This window comes from Dermacentor albipictus, chromosome 1 (assembly GCF_038994185.2).
Source record: "Dermacentor albipictus isolate Rhodes 1998 colony chromosome 1, USDA_Dalb.pri_finalv2, whole genome shotgun sequence".
Classification (NCBI taxonomy): domain Eukaryota; kingdom Metazoa; phylum Arthropoda; class Arachnida; order Ixodida; family Ixodidae; genus Dermacentor; species Dermacentor albipictus.
This window is the reverse complement of record NC_091821.1, coordinates 274,484,834-274,507,388: the sequence shown is the minus strand read 5'-3', so window position 1 is coordinate 274,507,388 and position 22,555 is coordinate 274,484,834. Positions and strand designations below refer to the sequence as shown.

Here is a 22,555-nt window from a genome sequence, read left to right as displayed (position 1 = left end):
CTGTGTTAATTTTTTAATTAATGTGCAAATAAGAAACTGTTTTTTAACAATGTGAATAAATAACATGTTCTTTTGTTCCCACGTCTGATGACCGCAAGCTGGGAGAGATGGGAAACAAGATGTGTACAATAAAGCGTTGTATTTCTTCAATGCCACCTGTAAACCTAACGTAGAGTGAGCTCCCAATACATTGGCGTAGTGTATTGGCAAAAATAATTATGTATTCAAAACTAGTCTATCTTGTCGCGTCTGCGACAGGTTGTCATATCTGGGCAGCGGTGACAGCAACGTAGCAGCAAGTAAAAGCTGGCATAGAAAGAGTGATCATGTAATTGCTGCCTACTCAATATACATGGAAGTGTGCTGCAGTTTTTAACATGTGGACATGTAAATTTCAAGCGATGGTAAGATTTTTTTGATCGACTAGTGTTTTACAAGCCAGCACTGCCAGTTGTGTGCACGGAACTGCTGAAATAAAGGGATGGTACAGTGTGAACGTATTCATCATTTTGCACAGAGAACAGAAAACGTGAGAAAAAGAATGAGTGTAAGGAAATATGATAGAATGTCTGATGGGCGCGCCCATTCATACGTGAGGTGCCTCTGAGCATGCTCAGAAGCAGATAGGAGTGCCGGTTACTGTAACAGCTCCATTTGCATATAGCACTGAAGTAATCAGCCAAGCTGTTTTAACTATACTTCAGGCACCTCTCATTAACGAGCACATCCGTGCGGATGCGCTTTTCTTATGAACAGCTCAACAACTATAACTGAAGCACAGTGAACTCGCTAAACCAATGCACCCCATTTTTGTTCCTAGCTTCATACTGATACACAGGACACGTCAACATTTGTTTGTTCTGTGCGCGTATATAGAAATTTTTTTGTTTCCTTCCGAAGTACCAGCTAGCGAGTTTCTCGTTCAGTATAATGCTGCGCCGCTGCAGGCTGCAGTGCGGCTGGCGGCATTTGTCAAGAGTGGTCAACGCCAGCACTGCCGCATCATTCCACGCTGGAAGGCCCACTCCCAGGAAGCCGCTCGCGCCACTAGAAAGCCTTCTAGTTCACTGTACTATAGCTGCACACATCGTGCGCGCCGATGGCGCCATTTGAACGTAGCGGCATACGCATGCAGCAGCTTGGCTAGTTCGATGACGTCAACAATGCATTGCATTCGCCACACTGACTCCTCCTCGATGCCGCACTCTGTGCCTGCCTTGCCTCGCGAGCACTGGCGGTTTGCATCCACAAAAACGCGCGACAGCATGCGCTCACTGGGCTCACTCATAGTCGCCTTGGCAGATGCCACTTAAAAAATGCTTAGATTGACGGATGTAGAGATCGCAGCAGAAGTAGCGGCGAAACGAAGACGCGGCCGAGGTTGATCCCGCAAGCACTGATGTTGCCCCACTCCCGACTTCAACTGAGGCTGTAGGTGCTTTGGCCTTTCTAGGCCGCTACTGATTGAAGGCACCGGCCTATCGCTTGTGGATCATTTAGACTATGTTGAGGACTCCGTGTTTAAGCACAGGGTTGCCATTAAGAAGCAGGCTACACTGCTGCACGGCTTTCAGCTAAATAAATAAATACTTTGTGTGAAGCTTCAAGCAAGTATTTATTGTGCCACAATTGTGCCACAATTGTGCCGCAATCTGGGATCGTTGTTCGGAGCTCATGTTTGGTTGCGCCACGCTGACTTCGCGCAGTGGACGCAGTCGGTGCAGCATAGGCTCAATTGACCGCGTGCTCCCGGCTCACGAAGTTGGTGCGGCCTTGGTAGAGTGTACTAGAATGGGGGAGTAGGTCCAACGGAAGCTGCGGCAAGCGAAGCAAAAAACGTTGAAATTTGCAGCGGCGCTGCCGTCGCCTTCTTCTGACGTTCCGACCAATTTGGTGCTTCGGTCATCTGCTTGACACGCCGTCGTGCCTGTGTTCTTTTCATCACTTCTTGTACTTAGTATGTGCGAAAAAAAAAAAGAATACAATAAAATTACTGCTTTGCCATGAATTGAGGTTCCTCACTTCCGTCCAACGATGCTGTCTGCATGATGTGCACATGCACAGATGGTCCTCGCATATGTCTATAGTTTGTCGGGTAACTCGGTGACTTGGCAGAGTGTTCGAAGAGTGAGAAGATGAGTGCACCTTGGTGAAAGAACTACTCTTGTGTAGTGGGTTGCAAAACCATATACAGTAGATTGAAAAGCCAGGCCAAGCTCTCGCTCTTCGGCGTCCCTAAAGATGAAGAAAGGCACCAGGTGTGCGAGCTCAATCTTCACCGCACCAATTGGCCCTTCAGAAGCCACCGACTCTATTTGTGAGCTGCACTTTGATGCAAAGTACATACTGAGGCATTATGTGCATATCATTGAAGGCCAGGAAATATCTACACAGCGTAGAAAGCCTGCGCTTGGGTCTGATGCGGTACCCACGGTCTTTTGCTGTATTTTCCGGAGTATCTCTACGAGCATCCCACACGCGAGCAGCCCACATGAAGGCCGGTCATCAAAGAGAATGCTCCTGCTCTCAGTTGAATCATCATTGACATTGGAGGCATGTGACAAAACACCTGCACGAGCTCGAAGACATAGCTGATAACACGCTTCCTAATTCAAGCAAATATAAACAATGTGTTTTGCTTTATCCACCCAGGGATCCTGAGAAACTAACTACACCTCAGGCGTATGGTGAAAAAAATAGGGAAAGAAACGGCTATTCCGTAAATATTTTCAAAACATGCAATTAACTTACAAAAGAAAGTGTGCTGCACGTAACGAATAATGTGGCCTACATTCTCCCTAAATGTCAAATTGCTGCAGTTATTAGGGCATTGGGTGAAATTTGTTAGCATTCAATATATCACCTTGAGAACAGCAGAAAACAGCAGTTTAAAAATTTTTATTTAACACCTAATTAAGCCACACAGTTCATTTATTCCTGTACCTCATCCCATTCCTGTACATGAACCCCATTTCTTTGCAATATGAGCTCTGAATTTCGTTCCCTCACGACACAGCGAAAACACGCACATAATGTTCAAAACGGAAAGCAACAAATGCGATCCATCTGATTACGGTCACGCTCGAACTCAACTGCAATGCTGCGTTCGAGCGCGGCGGTGTTTCTGTTCGACACGCTCCGACGCTGCCGGCAGGCGCCTCTGGCACGCGTGGTCGTGGTGTTCAAAAGAAAGTGACAGTGGGGCCATCTGGATTTTCAATAAAGAATGCCTCAGCACGGAGCCTTCGTTGGACCCACTTTCCCAATCTAGTACACTCTAGCCTAGGCCAACACCCTTTTTCACGGCACAACGGTGCATGCTCCCTGCCCTACCGGATTAGTGGCGAAATGTTTTGGAAGAGACACACGCGTGGCCCCACGGCCAGATATCGGGGGAAAGCACTCCTAAAAAAAAGTGCACGGATGCTCACTGCAGCAAACGTGTGCCGTGTACCGCGTTGCTACTCCACTGGTCTATAGCTCTACATCAGTGTGGTGCCGAAAAAGTGTGTAACGTAAGCGGAGATCACAGAGAGAGGCCTTTGTCCTGCAGTGGACATACAACCACGCTAATGATGATGATGATGATTATGATCATGATGTAAGGCTGCCACTACACTTTAAAACAGAAAGTGGCCAGGGCTTCATCCAGACTGCACCGTGAGCCATGTAGTTGCCACCTTCCATTGACGGCTATCAAACTTATAAACAAACCCCTGCATTACACTTGGGCGACACTTCAAAAACATCACCTTGCTGACGCAGTCTTCTTGCAGAGTCGGCCCACTCTTGCTGGTGGTGGCAGCGCGTGCCTGAGTTCACGTACTTGTTTAAGGTGCGGTAACACTGGGTCGATATGCGACTGACAAGACATTGACGCCAATGATTGGGCCACCTATTCAGCACTGTCGCTGAGACCATTTCATCATGATAGACTGACAACGACACAGCCGATGGGCGCGAGTTCTTGTAGTGCAACAGGCTTTCTTGTCGACGACACTGATAAAATCGGCGTGCCAACCATGATCACTCGAACAAACCCCATGCGATCAGCTGTGTAACTGACAACGCAACAGCTGCAGCTCATTCATTTGTATATATAATTATTCGCACTCAAAATGCGTCAACGTGCCTTTGAAGTTGAAATGCGCAAGCTTCGGTCCTCTCAAGCCGTGCACGTGACGTTTGAGCCAATGTTGATCCTGTTTGGCAAAGGTTGGGTTAGGCCTGACTCTGTGTTGTTCGTGCACCTGCTACCGATGGGCCTGAACTTAAAAAATAAGCAGTCGGAACAAAGGAAACCACTCTTATAGTTCGGTTGTGACCCTATAGCGATTCGATATCAACTACTCTTTACTTCGCACGGCACGTACACAATAAGCGGCAAGCGGCGACACAGTGCTGTGCCAACATCTTATACTTTGGTCACCGTTCCCGGAAGATGCCAGTCGAATTCACTACGTAGATGGTGGGTCTGTACGTGTTCTTATGCTGACACATTTCTTAATTCCAGAGAAGCACTGTTTACCTCTGCGTCAAACAGGAAAGAAGAGACAGTGCATTCGGTACAGCAGCATAAACTCGCTCAATTACCAACGGTGTCAGCGATGGCCTCTGCGTTCTCACGAGAGAACTACACGGCCTATGATTGAGGGCTTATGCCATGCACAGTTTTCTCTTACATTGTGACACGCGCAAACTGTAAGTATGATGAAGTTAAATAAAAGCGAGAATCAGTAATGACCACCTGTAATATATGTGTCTGGATCACATTTGCAGTTGTTTAAGTGGCGCGGCCGCTCGTGTTGACTCGTCTCAGGGTGGAACACTGCGGCTCATATGCGCAGATATGTATGTTTTGCTACGTTTTGAGATTATTTCATATCAGCGATGCGTCGTTTCCACAATAAATCCGAAGCTAACAGCGACCTGAAGGATCTGAAGCTGTAGATGTAAACAAATGCACCGCTTTGGCAAATCCGACATGGAAGGCTGTGCTTGAAGGCTTCTTGAATATGCGAAATGTTTAGTGAATGTGTAAAAGGAATACAAAAAGCAATGCGCAAGTGCAGACACCAGCGACAACAAACTCCAAGGCAGCTGCGTTGGCAGATGGAACTCGGCGTGCCTTTATCGGCTGCACTGTAAGCACAACAGCGCACTTGGGCCTGCTCATCTAGTAGTAGATGAGTGAATGACATGCTGCTTCGGATAAACCATTAATAATGAATTGCAGTCCACGAAACGCACAACCAATGCACATTCAATATAGGCACAGGTACACAAATCAACCGAAGAAATCCCCGGCACCCTTCCAAAACATTTCCAGTGGTATGCGGCAGAGGGCAGCACAGGAACATGGAAGAGGTGAACTGCGCACAGTGCAACTAAGGAAATTCTACATTTCTCGCATTTTTGAAAACCTACAGCACTCCTTATAATGCAATCAGGCACCACGAAAGCCCAAAGCATTGATTCAGGTCATGCTGGAGACAAGCTGCTACATCTACATCTCCGTAGCGTTATCTGGTTCGTGTTAATACACTGGGCTCAACATAACAACAGTGGTTAATTGCATTGGCCCCTGCAGTTGTACTACCAAGGAAACATGTTGCAATGAGTGCACATCTTAAAGTGGCCACTTCAAGGGGAATTATTTTGTTTTTTGCATACTGAAGACAGTGAGGTTTAGCCTTGTAGATGCAAGTTAGACCGCTACATGTTTCCAAAGAGGAAAATTTGTCAGCACTCCTAAAGGCACATGAGACGATGCTATGTGGGGCTGAAGAGCAAATCGTTCTTGGAAGATCACTCTCTTGCTGGCTGGGTTGAGCATCCTAAACGTGAAAAAGAGGACAGAATCTTTACAACTATGCAAACACATTGCTTATGACTTACCTTGCATTCAGAAATGCGCCCTTACTTGAAGCCCATGCTTGACTTTGTCACTATAATGACAGGCATAAACATGCCCTAGACACTAATTTCTTTTTTTGGGGGGGCATGTTCACCTTGGCCTTTATCTTGACCAAATCAAGCACGGGCTTCAAGTTAAGGCACATTTATGAATGAGGGGGTAACACATAGAGAGTAGTCCAAGCTGCCTAAAGTAACTGGTTTTCATCTTCTCTAAACTCGGTGATTAGGTTAAAATCACAGAGTTGAAATCCACAGCTATAGCATCTCCTTTATCATGGAAGTAAATCTAAGGCATCTGCTTAAGCAGTAGCACTAACAATGAAATTTATCCTCGCAAGCAGTAGAGCACAGTGCAGCTTTATATAATGTGCAAAAGGATTGATTGTTCAAGAACACGTGAAAGTACATGGCTTGTGCCTACACATGATACAAGCATGTAATACTGCACGCTATGCACAGGAGCTATGTAAACTTACATAGGAGCAACAAAGCGCACAAAAGATCACTTAGCTCTACAGACAGCCCTTATTACAAAAGACCTCCACCGGCAGACAGAACAAAAGCAATACATGAATAGGGACTACCTCACAATACCGAGCACCACTATCGAAAACGTGTGCCAGAACCACTGAAACTATTGTGCCGTTATGCACAAAACCTGCAGACTGCAAGAAAGACCAAGACGAGTATGAGAAGCTGAACTGAAACACGGGACAAAGGGAGAAAGACAAGAACGTCGGTTATCTATTGCCTTTTGTTTCGGGTTGCAGTTTAGCTGTTCAAACTCGTCTTAACCATGTACCAATTGGCTCAGTTTAATACTATTCCGACAAGAAACACAGCCTACATGCCGTGAAAGGTATTGCCAAACCGTTGTGCATTTGCATTATGCATCAGCTCTTCTGGCCCATGCTAAGCACTCATTACCGGCATAGAAGAGAAGAAAGTTAGAAAACAAACCGCCGGCATACCTTGAAAAGCATGTGCCTGCTGGCGACCGTGCACCACTGCAGACACAGTGAGAATAAGAAGTGAAGTGTCACAGCACATCAGCATCGCAACATAGAAGTGGTTCGTTGTGAGAAAGGAAAGGTTGCCACTATGTTGCTGTCTTCTGCAGCCCTTGCAGCACGGCATAGAGGAGCATGGCTCAGCGCCAGCACTGGAACATTAGCTCGCACATGCCAAGCACTGGCCAAGCACATACCCGCATACGCTTGCTTGCTGTGCCATTGCAGTGGCTGCACTTATGGCAGTTATGGTGACGTATGACAGGCACGTGACTGTGAGACTAATTGATAATTGGCAATAATGCTGTGGAATGCAGGCTTGGAGTGACGCCTGACACCGGCGAAAGTTGCCGAGAGCAAGTGGGGCTGTACTAATCCAGGTACAACCAAATTAGGAAGGCCCACTAAGCTTGAACAAAGACACTCCCTCACCAGAACAGGAATTGGCCTCCCTGGTGCAGTATTCGGCCACAACCTTTCTAATGATATCTTCAATGAACCAATGGCCCTCAGTGCTCAGCGGCTGCGGAGCACCTGACCAAGGCAGTGGTCAGACTTACAACGCAGCAGAGGGTGCTACGAATCTCTGGGTCTGGACAGGCCACCAATGGAAACTGCCCCTTGCAACATTTAACACCCGGATCCTCTCGAGTGAGGCTAGCTTAGCAGGACTCTTAGAAGAACTATCAGACTTTGGGATATTATTCGCCTTAGTGAGATTAGACGAACTGGTGAGGCTTACACATTGCTGAATAATGGCCATGTCCTCTGCTACAGAGGTCTCCCGGATAAGAAGCAATATGGGGTAGGATTTCTAATCCATAAGGATATAGCAGGAAACATTGACGAATTCTACAGCATCAACGAGAGGGTAGCAGTAGTCATAATCAAACTTATAAAGAGGTATAGATTAAAGGTAGTACAAACCTATGCTCCAACGTCCAGTCACGACGATGAGGAAATAGATCAGTATTATGAAGATGTTGAATTAGCGATGCGAAAAGTACAAACGCGGTATGCAGTAGTAATGGGTGACTTCAGTGCAAAAGTGGGGAAAAAGCAGGTGGGTGAACAGGCAATTGGCAACTACAGTGTCGATTCTAGAAAGGCTGGAGGAGAGATGCTGGTATAATTTGCAGAACGCCTTTTTCAGGAAGCATAGCAACAGAAAATGGACCTGGAAAAGCCCTTATGGTGAAACAAGAAATGAAATTGATTTCATACTTACTGCCAATCCAGCATAGTGCAGAATGTAGAAGTGATAGGTAGGGTAAAGTGTAGTGATCATTGGTTAGTGAGGGCCAGGATTCATCTCAATTTGAACAGAGAAAGAGTAAAAGTGGTCAAGAAAAAACAGGTCAACTTAGAGGCAGTAAGGGTAAAAGCAGACAAATTTAGGCTGGTACTTGCAAACAAATATGCAGCCTTAGAACAGAGAGATGATGATGATGACATAGAGGTAATGAATGAAACCGTAACAAGGCTGGCTTCAGAGGCAGCAATTCAAGTGGGAGGCAAGGCACCAAGGCAACCAGTAGGCAAGCTCTCCCAAGTAACAAAGGACCTAATAAATAAACGACAAAGAATGGAAGTGTCCAACTCAAGAGATAAGATAGAATTCGCAGAACTGTCAAAACTGATCAACAAAGCGAAAGCAGCCTGAAATCAGCGAGAAAGAAACTTGGCATAGGACAAACCAAGATGTATACACTGAAAGATAAGCAGGGTAATATCAACAATCACGGTATAATAAAGGTATAATAAAAGCAGCCGAAGAATTCTATACTAACCTGTACAGTACCCAGAGGACTCAGCAGTATTCTATTCGAAACAATAATGAACAGTATACAGAAACTCCTCCTATAACTACAGATGAGGTCGGAAGGGCCTTGCAACGCATGAAACGAGGAAAAGCGGCAGGAGAGGATGAAATAACAGTCCATTTAATCAAAGATGGAGGATACATAATGCTAGAAAAACTGACGACGCTCTATACGAAGTGTCTATCAACTGCAAGGGTCCCAGAAAACTGGAAGAATGAAAACATTATACTAATCCACAAAAAGGGCGACGTTAAAGAACTGAAAAATTATAGGCCCATTAGCTTACTCCGAGTATTATATAAAATATTTACCAAAATAATCTCCAATAGAATAAGGGCAACATTGGACTTTAGTCAGCCAAGGGAGCAGGCTGGCTTCAGAAAAGGATACTCTACAATGGATCACATCCATGTCGTTAATCAGGTTATCGAGAAATCCGCAGAGTACAATAAGCCTCTCTATATGGCTTTCATAGATTACGAAAAAGAATTTGATTCAGCTGAGATACCAGCAGTCATAGAGGCATTGCATAATCAAGGAGTACAGACCGCTTACGTAAATACTGTGGAAAATATCTACAGAGATTCCACAGCCACCTTAATTGTACACCAGAAAAGTAGGAAGATACCTATGAAAAAAGGGGTCAGACAAGGAGGCACAATCTCTCCAATGCTATTCACTGCGTGCTTGGAAGAAGTGTTCAAGCTATTAAACTGGGAAGGTTTAGGAGTAAGCATCGACGGCGAATACCTCAGCAACCTTCGGTTTGCCGATGACACTGTTATATTCAGCAACACTGCCAACGAGTTACAACAAAAGATTGAGGACTTTAACAGGGAGAGTGTAAGAGTGGGGCTGAAGATTACTATGCAGAAGACAAAGATAATGATAAATAACCAGGCAAGAGAACAAGAGTTCAAGACCGCAAGTCTGCCTCTAGGTGAAGAGTACGTTTACCTAGGTCAACTAATCACAGGGAACCCTGACCATGAGAAGGAAATTCACAGAAGAATAAAAATGGGTTGGATCGCACGCAGCAGACATTGTCAGCTTCTGGCTGGAAGCTTACCATTATCATTGAAAAGGAAGGTGTACAATCGGTGCATTTCACCAGTTCTGAGATATGGGGCAGAGACTTGGAGACTGACAAAGAAGCTTGAGAACTAGTTAAGGACTGTGCAAAGAGCGATGGTACAAAGATTGCTAGGCATAACGTTAAAAGACAGAAAGAGAGCAGTTTGCATTAGAGAGCAAACGGATATAGACAGTATTCTAATTGACATTAAGAGAAAAAATGGCACTGGGCAGGTCATGTAATGCGTAGATTAGATAACCGTTGGACCATTAGGGTGACAGAATGTGTGCCAAGAGAAGGGAAGCGCAGTAGAAGACGGCAGAAGACTAGGTGGTGAGACGAAATTAGGAAATTTGCGAGTGCTAGTTGGAATCGGTTGGCGCAGGACAGGGGTAATTGGGGATCGCAGGGAGAGGCCTTCGTACTGCAGTGGACATAAAACAGGCTGCTGATGATGATGATGCTATGTAAAATCTGTTTAAATCATTTAACTTTTCTAACATCTCAAAACGTCATTTTTCATTTATTGCGACATTTGTGGCATGCTTCCGGCTCCTTGCATTTGACGCACATGGCCTCCAAGACTGAGTGTCAAGTATTGGAGGCCACATAAAAACTTGCACATGTGAGGTTTGTCGCCGTTTTACAACATTTGGTGGTGCTTAACAAAAGTAGAGTCCCTTCATATAATTTCCATGAGCTAATTCTTTCTGCTATATATCAGTTAATTCCTGAATATACTCTACCTTGTTTTTCAATTACTTTTCCAATGTTGGAAAAAAGTGTACAATACTCAGAATCTGCAAGACAAAAGTTTTGGGCGCATGTAGTACATTCTTCTTTCACTTCACCTACTGCTTGTGCATTTTGTTGTACTGAAAAACATACATTTCATGTGCAAAATCCATTTTTTGAAGTAGCAACGATCGATCGATGTCCAGCGAGAGGATGGGACGCCTTATAGACATCCATTACATGTGAACTGATTATACAGCGTGATACAGTCACACCAACTACAGGCACCAACTGCGTAGCATCATCCACGTCAAAATCATAGAAGGGCATATATAATGCAATAGTTTTGGGGGGCCTACAATGCACGTCTAAAGTACAAACTTTATGGAGTTCCACGGACATCTAAAACTTTGTGCAATGTACGTCTAAAGTACTGTTTGTAGAGACGTTCTATAGACATCCAAAATTTTGTCCACTGTACGTCTGATGAACGAACTAAATGGATGTTCAGTGGACATCCAACTTTGATGCCATTGTATGTCCCTTTGATGTATGTGCATGTAAAAGATGTCCATAGGACATTCCATTTTTTGCTGGATGTTTGGATCAATCTGGTACATCTATTGGATGGTTGTGGCTATCTGGGATCGCCCTTGCAACTTTATACGGGTCTCTCCTAAGCTTTTCTTCTATGGAAGGGTCAGAAATGCTGGTCGAGGGCGCCGCTGCATGATTTGGCACGCTGCTGAGAGCATTGTCGGGGTGCGGTATGTTCAAATTTGATTCAATTTCATGTTTGATTGTGTACAGTAGATGACGTAAAGTATTCAAAAAGTATTTGAATAGTTGATTTTCGAAAATTTTAAACTGAAGTTGGTGACAAGCAACTGAGAACGGTCATTACCAAGCTGTAACACACTCCTAGTCGCACAAACATCTTGTGTCAGTAGATTCGATAAGTTGTGTTCTGCGACTACTTCGGCTTCGCGCATTCCACTACACATAACTTCGACGAGGACACTGGTTCGTGGAGGAAGCATAACGCTTTTGGCGGAAACACGAAGCGCGTCGTCACGTCAGTTGTTGTAGTACCCCTCCATTGCTCAGTCGGCTGAGAAGGTGACTACACCTCCCCGTAGGTCAATAGCAGCGCCGTATTCTTGCAGAAAGTCAACCCCAAGAATGCCGTCACGGGAGCATTCGCGTAGGACAAGGCAGCTGGCCATGAATGTCGATCTTCAAATCCAAACTCTAGTCGCGCAGGTTCTCAGTGGAGTAATGACGTGACCACTAGCCATCTAAACCTGCAAGCCATGCCAAGGGGTAATTACTTTCTTCAGAAACATCATCTTCCCACTTAAAATAGAAAAGTCAGCACTGGTATCCACTGAAGTGCTAACCGCATAACCATCGATCACCACCGGTATGTTGAGCGAAAGCCAGTCATTCCATTCAGCTGCATTTGACATCGGATCAGTGCCCGTCTTTGTTCGCGTCGATTGGAGGTCTTCAGCACGTCGACTACCAGCAGCCTCACCTCCGAAGATTGCTAAAGTTTGTTTTCCCAGTGGGAACTTGGCAATCGTGCATTCAAATATCGCTGGGGTGGTGGTGAGAATCGCCTTGGTGACGGCAAGCGTGACTGTCACCTGGTAGGCGGTGGCATGCGCTGTTGAACCAGACAATCTTCAATATCCCGGGGCCGTTGGCCAGGTCGAGGTGGCAGTGAGTAGGAGGAAAAGCCCCGCAGCCCGAGACGTCAGTATGGGCACTGGCGGTACAAATGATCTGCTTCACCACAGTGGAAGCACAGAGGATGGCGGTCCGGTGTGCGCCGAACATCTGACTTCTGAGGGCTCATGCACCGATTGTCGGCATAGTGTACTGGCTGCTCCGGCTGAAGCACAACAGGAGGAGCAGCAGGGGAAACGCTGGAGGCGTGAGTCATCCTGCGATGTATTGTACCGGTTGGGCTGGTGAAAGTGCAACTTGATGAGTGGCGTGAACAAACAGCGGAAGTGATGAAGCAGGGAGTCTCAGGGCGTCTGCATAGGTCGCATGGCAGTGTTCAGTAGGTTCAGGTGTGGCGTTAGCAAGAGGAAAGGTGGACTAAAGTGCTTGGTGCACTTCATCTTTTACAACACTCGCAATGGAGCTCACCGTAGCTTGCAACGTGCCGTAAATCTTTTGCATTTCTTCACGTACAACGCTGCGGATGAGTTCTCGGAGGTTGTCATTGTTGCTTCCGGTGGCCGTGAAAATATCAGAAATGGATGTCGCATTCACTTGCCACTCGTAGAAGTTCGATCGCTGCTGAAGCATCATCTCCATACTTACAGCCTCTGATAAAAATTCGGCGACAGTCTTCAGGGGGCTCCACACAAGACCATTGAAGAGCTGCTCCTTCACTCCTCGCATCAGGTGATGCAACTTGTTGTCTGCAGTCATTCCAGGGTCTGCTCGTCTAAAGAGGCACGTCGTGTCTTCGACGAACGTGGTAATACTGTCGTTGGGAAGCTGGACACGTGCCTCGATCACGCGTTCTGCTCGTTCGTGGCGATCAGCATGAATGTACACGCACTACGTACACGCGCTGTCCTCCAGACAAAAATAGACATTTCTAAGTTTAGTCGCGTCGTCCCCTTCGTTGTACTGAATCATGCGCTCAAAGTCAGCCATCCAGTCTTTGACGTCTTCGAACATGTCACCATGGAATGACTTTGGAACCCGTGGGTTCTGAAGTGTGTACTTGGTCGTCATCATGCAATCCATACCAGTTGAGGAGTTTGGAATCGCTGTGTTGTCTTCTGGCGGGGGTAGCACACGCACTTCTTCCTTCTTGTCCTTCCTGCCTCTTCACTTGCACTGTGCCCACTACTGCAAGTGGCAATATTCGCATACCCCTAGAATTAAATGATCATGTGGTAAACCAGGGGTTCTATGTTATGGTGACAGAGTTTGCAGTGTCTCATATAGTCACGGGAGTACCGACTACTGTGGGTTCAGGCTTGTCGAGCTGCAAGACTGTGTCAGCCATTGTCTCGTGTTGTCTAGCACACCACTGCACACACGCTCAGCCTCCAAACAGCACCAAGCACTGTGCTGTAAGAATCAGAATCAGAATCAAATTTTATTACTACATATGAAGTTATTACAACATGTAATATACAGGAGGAGGTCCTGAAGTCGGAGATTGAATTGGGACCTCTTGTACGTGATATATACAAAGGAAAAGTAAACTTAGTTAATGCAGCGACAGTAATAAATACAACTATAAGAACAAATTAGAAAGGCAGCAATTATAAAAGCAGTAGAACACGAATCAAATCAATTAAGCAACATATGGAAACATGAACAAATTGAACAGAAAATGGGCTTGTTTAAACAGTTTCATACGTGATTAATAAGCATGATATAAACTTCAGTATTAACCAATGAAATTGCAAACGCAGGCATTATGCAGCATATACAAAAAAAAATGTTATGTACGGCTCGTTTAGTTCAAAAGGAACTTTTGAATTCTGTAATAAATGAATGTAGTGTCATTAATTTTATAACAAATGGTAGCAGTTCCATAATAAAAAAAGCACTGAAATGAACAGATTGCTTGCTGTAGTTGGTTCGAACTTTAGGTAAGATTAGATTTTTCTTAAGAGCAAGTCTAGTGCTGTTAGTGTTGTCTAAAAGAAGACGGAATGAAAGAAAAGAGGAATCGATTGTTGATATGTTTATATAACCAGATACCTAGATTATATTTAGTTGTGTCGGATACTGTAAGGATATTATTGGCTTGTAATAATTGTTTGGCGTTGGTGTAGTATTAGCTAAAAGTTATTATTTTGACTGCTCTATTCTGGACGATCTGTAGTGGTGCAAGATGAGTACTGGATGTATTACCCCATGTAATTATACAATAAATATGTGAATGAATGCATAATACAATGATAACAGAATAGAATGTGAAAAAAAGGGACGAGCTCGAATGAGGATGCGTATGCCGTAGGACTTTTTTTTTTCTTTTTACATTTGAAATGTGGTGATGAAATTTTAAGTTTCTATCTAATCTGACGCCCAAATACATACAGTCATCACTAGCCTGGATCGAGTACTGTGGCATGCAAATAAACGGAACACAAACTAATTACCTTTGATGTGAAGTAAAGACAATAAACTTAGTTTTAGCTGGATTAATTTGTAATCTGTTTAATTTACACCAGTATAATATGTTGAGAAGGTCTGCATTAAGCTTATCTACTAGGCAGTTCATGCTTTCATCCGAGTTAAATATTGTAGTATCGTCAGCATACAGCAAACAATTATAGTGCGTGATGAAATTGGGTAGATCATTATTATAAATTAAAAACAAAAGTGGGCCCAATATGGATCCTTGTGGTACCCGTATATTAGTCATTATTTGCTTTGAGTAAGTCCCAGAAACACTGACCGCCTGGTTTCTATTATGGAGGTAACTACAGTTAAGTAGCAAGGCAGGACCAGATATTCCCATTGCTTCTCATTTTAGAAAGAGTGTCTGGTGATTTATAGTCAAAGGCTTTAGTTAGGTCAACAAAAATAGAGCCTGGATAGCTACCATCATCAATAGCTTTAACACACTATCGCCCTAAGTTATCAAAGATTGGTTTATTTGCCTCCGTCAACACTCAGCACTGTACAAATGGCCATTCCCACACAGCATGAAAAGCAAAGGCTCCCGCATATTACGACTTTTACTTCCTCCAAATGATCAAGCTTGGTCATCTTTACAGTAGACCAGCACTTCTGAAAGGCTGCGCTGGGCATCGGTCCAAAGACCTCACTAAATGATTTAATTGGTAGTAGCAATGGACGGTGTGTACAAAGGTCAGGGACGTATTCAACCTGAGCTTATGACTCATGCTTACTGAAAATTCCTCATTCAAGGGGAACAATTGAAAGTCTTTATCCCCAACACAAAAGAAGTTCCACCTAGCATTTTAGGCAGGAATAAACACGCACTGCTTCCTTTACTGTAGCGCGCATGCAGCCCTGGACATTTAAGGGCACCACAGACCTGTTATTGCACAGTTTCATGCGGCTAGGAGCTGCTTGGCCCTCCAAGAAGGCTGTAAGGCACTGGGAACTCCGCACCTCTCTAATAGGCTAGAGTCTCATTTGTTATTGGAATTAGCCAGACAAATCACTCCACCAACAAGCTGCCATCCACCGAAACAAGAAAGGGCTCTCAATCTGTCAATCCTCCCACAAAAACATAAAAAGGGTGCCACTAGCACAATACTGTGGGAAAATGGTTCCCCGCAAAAAGTGTGCTTGTGGCTATGCTGCACTCTCTCGCTGTGACCAGTAGGCCTGGTCATGACAGTGAAGGGTCACAGCCACTTGATCAAAATGCACAAGGTGCAGCCTGTTGCATGCGTTGGAATTGGTGGGAGCACGGGACATGCCTTCTGTCACAACTGGGGGCACCATGCAGCGGTGGGCTGGAAGTGGTGGAGCAGCAGTGTCATTGTGGAGCAAACATGTTCTTGGGTATGTTTTTCCAGTTTACAATGTGTGTAGAGGAGCTAAATTGAGTTCGCTAAGTTTGCAGTGCATAGAAGTATGCTAGAACTGAAGTGGTACTGTCTAATCTCAAATTGATTTAGCGCAGCGCATGCATACACTATTTGTGACTGCCAGCTCCCTCGCTTTCATGTAGAAGTCATTAAAAATAAGACATTGCCTTGTTTGTAGGTTTAGAACAGGTGAGTATTATGTTCCTGTTAAGATCACTTAGAAGCTGTCTGGCAGAATCATTTAAAGGCATTTCACAATCTACGAGTATATTTTCTCCTCACACTTTCGTTCAAATCTGGTGGCCACAATGCAGCGGTTTCGGGTGCTGACGAGAAAGTTATTTACATTTGATTTTAATGCATTCCTATATATATATATTGAATATCTGGGTAAGCTTATACGTACATTTTTTTTTTTGCATATATTTTGAGGCATAATCGACAACTGAGGTAGTTAGCATGCATCATTGAAGAGAGCACACTAATCCGCTACTATAAACAAAAATACAAAAAAGCGCTGCCTTTAGTCCCATAATGAAGAGCATGCTTTGCCTGGCTGAATGAATGGCTTAATTTATTAGGCTAAACTCTGCCCTTTCTACTACAATGGGTTGTGTTCTTTATTGCACTGGTAATATGTTCGTCTCTAGCGCAAAAGGTAAGACAAAATTCAGTGGCGATTTAGCTGTAAATGTAAGAGAAATGCGTTAGCATTATGTCGCACCTCTTTGAGGCCCCAGATTCATGATTTAAACCATGTTAACCCCATTGCAAACTGTTGTTCAGGAGCTCACTCAGCATATGTCCTGCCTCTTTGAGGAGCAAAGTGCAATTGACAGTGGTCCAGAGTAGACAGAGACCGCCATCAGTTGCACTGTATACTATACAGTGTCCCACGAAACTTCTGCCAAAATTTAAAGATATGCAAGTGCCAGGTAGCTGGACAGAACCAAAGTAACTTTGTTTGCCGTCACTTCGAGCAAGTCAGGCAATTTCTTGTATTTTGACTCATTATATAATTAGTCATTAATAATTAACTTCTCGAATATTATAACCATTGCAAAATTGTCAATCAGAAAATTGTAGGCCATCATAAAAAATTACTGGTCCATCTTTCTGTTTCTCTATACATGCTACATAAAAGTTTTTCTAAGCCTGAAAGAAGCCCGCAAAAACGCACGAAAAGTGCCACACGATATCGTGTTTTGTAGGCTTTCTGTAATGCTTGAAAAGAACGTTTGCAGAGATTGAGCATCCACTGAAAATTTGTCGTAGCCCAACACAGTATGGGATTCTTTTTAGTTATAGCATTATATGGACACAACACTATGGAATATTCTTGGCATACTGAAATACGGCAAGATTCAACCTGAATACCACCGTTTTAAAAAGCTGGCTCTCGCTGCAACGCAAGTTGTTGTTTTGGAAATATGCGTGGCGTTTTGTAGCAGTATATGACTACTAGCACCAACACTGGCGGGACTGGCACGATGCAACAGGCCGCACCTGTGCATTTTGATCAAGCGGTTGTGATAGGGCAATCTCCGTCTGCTTGAGCCTCTGATAAGTGCAGCTCGATGTAGTATGAGCACATACGAGCACTAGGCACTGCTCTTCAGCTTGGCAGAGGAGCAACACAAGGTACGCACTTGCTGTTGGTGCAAGGCACTGTAGACAATCTCACATCTGAGCGATACCCAAAGTGGCCGATGTACGAGAGGGAAAATGTGTGCACACCTTGTGATATCCTAGAAAGGTCTCTCTACACTCACTCTCGCAGTCACACCAATTGCACTGCCACGACCTGAAATGTGAAGGCACGATTCCTGATAACAGAGTCAGTGCTCACTGGCTCTTCCAGGGCACAGCAACAGGTGAGTGACAGCCTGGCTGTCTCTCCATGCTGCCATAGGTGAAAAAGGCAAAGGCACAGGAATGGCAGAATAGGCAAGTAGCAATGGGGCAGCCCTCAAACCTCAAAAGCTTTAGTATGAGCAGTTGATTAACCTTATCAAGCGTTGTGTGCCATGTGCTGCTAGTCTACAACTGACTTAGTTCGTGTCACAGCATGCAAGCTGTTTTCTTTGACCGTGTCCCCGTTTTGCTTCAAAAGACCATCACATTGGAACAGAAGGCAGCCATCATAAAGGCCATCACATCAGATGCTAAAAGGTTGTGTTGTGCATGACAAAAATTCTTTTTCTGTCTTATTAAAAATTCATTACATATGTGGTCGACTGGTGGTTCCACAGGCCACAATGCTGTCTTCTATGCATGTTTAAAGTTTTGTGCCTCATTGGGCATACATTGCAGTAAAAATCAATAATTTATATAACAAAGTCATGTATATAGCAATGTAATTTTGGCTTTCTGTTCAACTTCTTTATAATAAGGTTTTACTGTATCTTGCACAGTACTTATGTAAGGAAATTAGAGCAATGGATGGATTACGTGAATTTCCAGATTTGTGAAGTGGAACCACCTTGCCTGTTTTTCCATCTACGGGTAAATAGCTGTCATTCAGTGGTTTGTTGAAGATGTATTTTAGTATTAGTTACCTATATTTATTAGTATTCAGCAAGAATTTAGAAGTAATTCTGTCTATACCACCACACAAGGATGACTCACCAGCTGCAATTGGTAAATTGCAACGTGTACTGTAATGTAACTAATTAAGAAGTGAATTAGTGAATGTTTTTAATTAGTTACATGTGTGTTTCGATTTCTTGTCCCAGTAATGTCCACCTCTTCGAATAATCGAGCTCAATGACAAAAATTATGTTATCTGCCACAGGCGATGTTTAAAAAACTATATAAATATTATCAAATCGTATGTCAGCAGGGTGCTGTAAACATCTTTATTTAAGATTCAAACATTGTCCTCCGTGACAATAGAAACACTGGCCAGAGTCCATGATATAGTAGAGCAATTAATTAAAATGGATACCATAATCTTGCGCCCTGAGGCCACCTGGGTAAGTAGGTCATACTTTCCGAACAGACCTCATATGTATTTGGTTTAAAGGAGTATTGAAATGAAATCTTGTCTCTCTAGTTTTTCTTATTAGGTAGCTGTCATCTTTTTAATTTCAATATGCAATTCTCTATTTTCAATTTTCAATTGATTATGTGACCCTAAAAGCAATTAGTTCAAGACATATTCCAAGTGTGACTTTAGCTGTGAAGAATATCATGTAAATCAGAGGTAGTGCATCACTAACCAGTGGTGTGCATGCCAGCCACCCAGTATGGGGGTCGAAGGCCACACTGTGACCATGTTGCTTAAAGCTTAGCACACACCATCAAGTCGACACATCCATTGTCCTTTACTCTGTGATGTATTTGGCAGAGGATAAGCTTGGTCTTCTGCTGTCACCTCCTGGAACACAGTAGTAGTACTATAACCTGTTTCATTCCCAGACACACACCGCACTTAGTGTACATTTTGAATTTGTTGCATTCAAAGCTGTTGCTAGTGCTTTGCTCTCAAGCAACTGAGGCTGCATTCCGTACTTGCTACGTTGACAGCTTGACAGCTATTCATAAAAAAAAATGATTTTGTCCCTGTCTCTGCATTAACATGCAGTGTATTTCAGTACTGAATGCTGCATACTAATGTTGCTACAGTTGCATTTTTATGCTGTGCTGTATATCGTGCCAACATAGCATAGAGCAGGGTTCTCTCAACGGTGAGCAGCAGTGGAAATGCCACCCACTACTCTGGTTTACCATCCTCCGCTCTGATTTACTGTTCACCGCTATGGTTTACTGCCCACCGCTCCGGGTTTACCACCCGCTGCTCCAGTTGAGCGTTCAATATTTCGAATTCCTTTTTAAAATTTTATTATTTTTTAAATTTTGTTTCTTCTCTCTTTCTCTCTCCTCCACGATCCTCAAGTTTTTCTTTATCACGTGGAGAAATATTAGAAAGAAAAGTGCCATGGAAGTTCGGAAAACCACAATTTCCTAGCGCGCTGTTGACAAAAATTGGGTCAAAAATCTGCTATCTGGCTGTGCCATTGCACAGTGGAGCGTGCAACTAGTGCAACTCTCCGTTGACGCAATGCCACCATTTTGGAACTATTGTAAAAAGGAGAAATCTGAGCTTTAGGTAGGCACAGCACCGTATTTCTCCATGCAGAAATAATAGCAAACCAAGCGAACATAAAGAAATTAAAAATAATAATGTGACTCATTATTGCTGCCACATGGAAACAGGAAGTGCTCCAATTGGCTGATGCAAATTTGAATTGCTGCCACTTGTTGCGCCCTCATTTTGACAGTGGCAAGCAGTAAAACTTTGTGTCCAGGAAAAGTTTGGCGAATGCACTAGGATGCATTGCTGGCTTGCGTTAGTTTCGTTAATGCATCCAAAATACAAAATTGATGAAATTGCAATTCAAAATAGCAGAATGGTCATATTAAAAAAAAAATGGCTGTGGCTTAGGTAAGGTTAAGCCCAGGATGCGAAGCATACTAGCCTTTATTTTAGTTGTTGAACCACTGTTTAGCCTGGTGAACTGCTGTTGCTTGGCTATATTTGGTTCGGCTAGACGAAGAAACAACTCATGCATTACTTCTTCGCCTTCAAGAGTGGAACGCGACAGCGTTCCCGTCGACCCGCCAAGGGGTGTAAGACAATGGGCTACAGGGCAGCGACTACGCGCCCCGCATTGGACGCGGTGAGCGTCGAGCAAAGCAGCGTTCGGCGCGGCAACGAAATGTGCGCCTGAGCAAGAGACGCACGCCTTAGAAACAGCTCGTTTCTAAGGCAACACCGCATTCACTAGAGGCGCTTTTGTACCGCTTTGAAGCATCGTACTCGTGGCTCAGTGGTAGCGTCTCCGTCCCACACTCCGGAGACCCTGGTTCGATTCCCACCCAGCTCGTCTTGCAAGAGTTGAGCCAAAGCCACTTCTCCTCTGTCGTGACGTCATGGTGTCACGTGATTTCATGGCGACACCGCCGCGCCTGAGGAACTGGGTTGAGCTCTCGTAATATGCTTCGCATAAAAAAAAAGCGAGAGAGGTTTCGTTCATCTTGCAATCGCTCCCCAGTTGCAAGATGTCCACTCATCAAAAATTTCTGGGGAGAACACAGGTATAAGTAATTCATAAAACATAGGTGATCAGTACAAATACTGGGGAAAAAAAACAGTTTTCTGCAAACATTTTTATTATTATTATACAAAACATGTTACAGTTACACTTCCAACCCACCATAGTAGCGTAGTGGCTTTGGCATTGCGCCGCTAAGCCCGCAGGCACGGGATCAAATCTCAGCCATGGTGGCCACATTTTGATGGGGGCGAAATGCAAGAACGCCCATGTACAGTACATTGGGGGCACGTTAAATAACCCCAGTTGCTCAAAATTAATCCAGGGTCCCTCCACTATGGCATGCCTCATAATCAAATTGTTGTTCTGGCTCTTAAAACCCCAGGCAATATTAATTTGTACATCCATTACATCTTCACGAAAGAGTGACAATATTCCACAATTGCATTAATTGTGTAAAATCATGACAATGTAATAGATTACTTGTAAAATTACAATTATGCAATATATTACGAGTATTGCGATTTTGAATTCTGTTTCTGTGTATACTTTGCAACCTGTCGCATTGCCTTTGTTTTTCACCACACTGCTGCTCTGTAGGGCGTCCTCAAGCTGCATTCGGCAGCTTTTTCCCTTCTATCCTCTCTCATTTCTGTACTTTATTTTGAGAGAAATAAATCTATCTATCTATCCAACACATATAACTAATTTGTGCATTTATAACTTTGCCCACACTTCGTTTGCATCTTGTAGCTCCGTAATTATCCTGCAACTCTGAAATTTTGCCAGCATGTTTTTCGAAGTATCTACTCCATATATACAAAGTTTTAACCCTATACACCAAATAGTTCTTTGTGGTGTTTTGGTATCAAATGAACTTTCAGCATTTATGTTTCTGGGCAATTCTGGTCACAAAGGCATCTTAGCTGCTAAAGTTGTTAAACGAAATAGTGTAGCTCTGCCTTGTTTTTGACACACAGTGTACGGGAATAAATTAACCACGCTGTTTGTAGGTGCAGCTGTTTGTGCAGGTTCGCTGTCCTCAGGACTTGCCTGGCATAACTGATGTTGACTGGGCCAAGTCTGACAAGCTGGTTGTGGCTACTTCTGATGGCTGCATACGTATCATGGACATGGAAATGAAAAGCTGCTCATCACCTGTTTCCAACCACCTACAGACCAACCGTAAGCAGCTGCTTTTTACACAGTAAAAGCATAAAAGCATGTTTTTGATGGTTGCTTCTGCTTGCCTTGACTGGCCAAAACCTGTTTCTGATCAGTGGAATACAGCGCCATGAAACGTGAACGGAAAAAACTGGAAAAACTAAAGAATGATACTTCTTATGCCTGGTTACTTCAAAGTGAGATGGGGGTTCAAAACATG

At 43.9% G+C, this 22,555-nt stretch overlaps 1 protein-coding gene across 2 annotated transcripts in view; it reads left to right on the top strand.

The window, feature by feature from the left end:
• Positions 1-22,555, top strand: part of LOC135908775 (WD repeat-containing protein 11-like) — a 318,419-nt gene that overhangs the window by 228,342 nt on the left and 67,522 nt on the right. For both annotated transcript variants that reach the window (XM_065440614.1, XM_065440615.1), the window contains exon 18: positions 22,185-22,356. In XM_065440614.1, the coding sequence (XP_065296686.1) occupies positions 22,185-22,356 (172 nt within the window). The remainder of the gene's footprint in view (positions 1-22,184; positions 22,357-22,555) is intronic.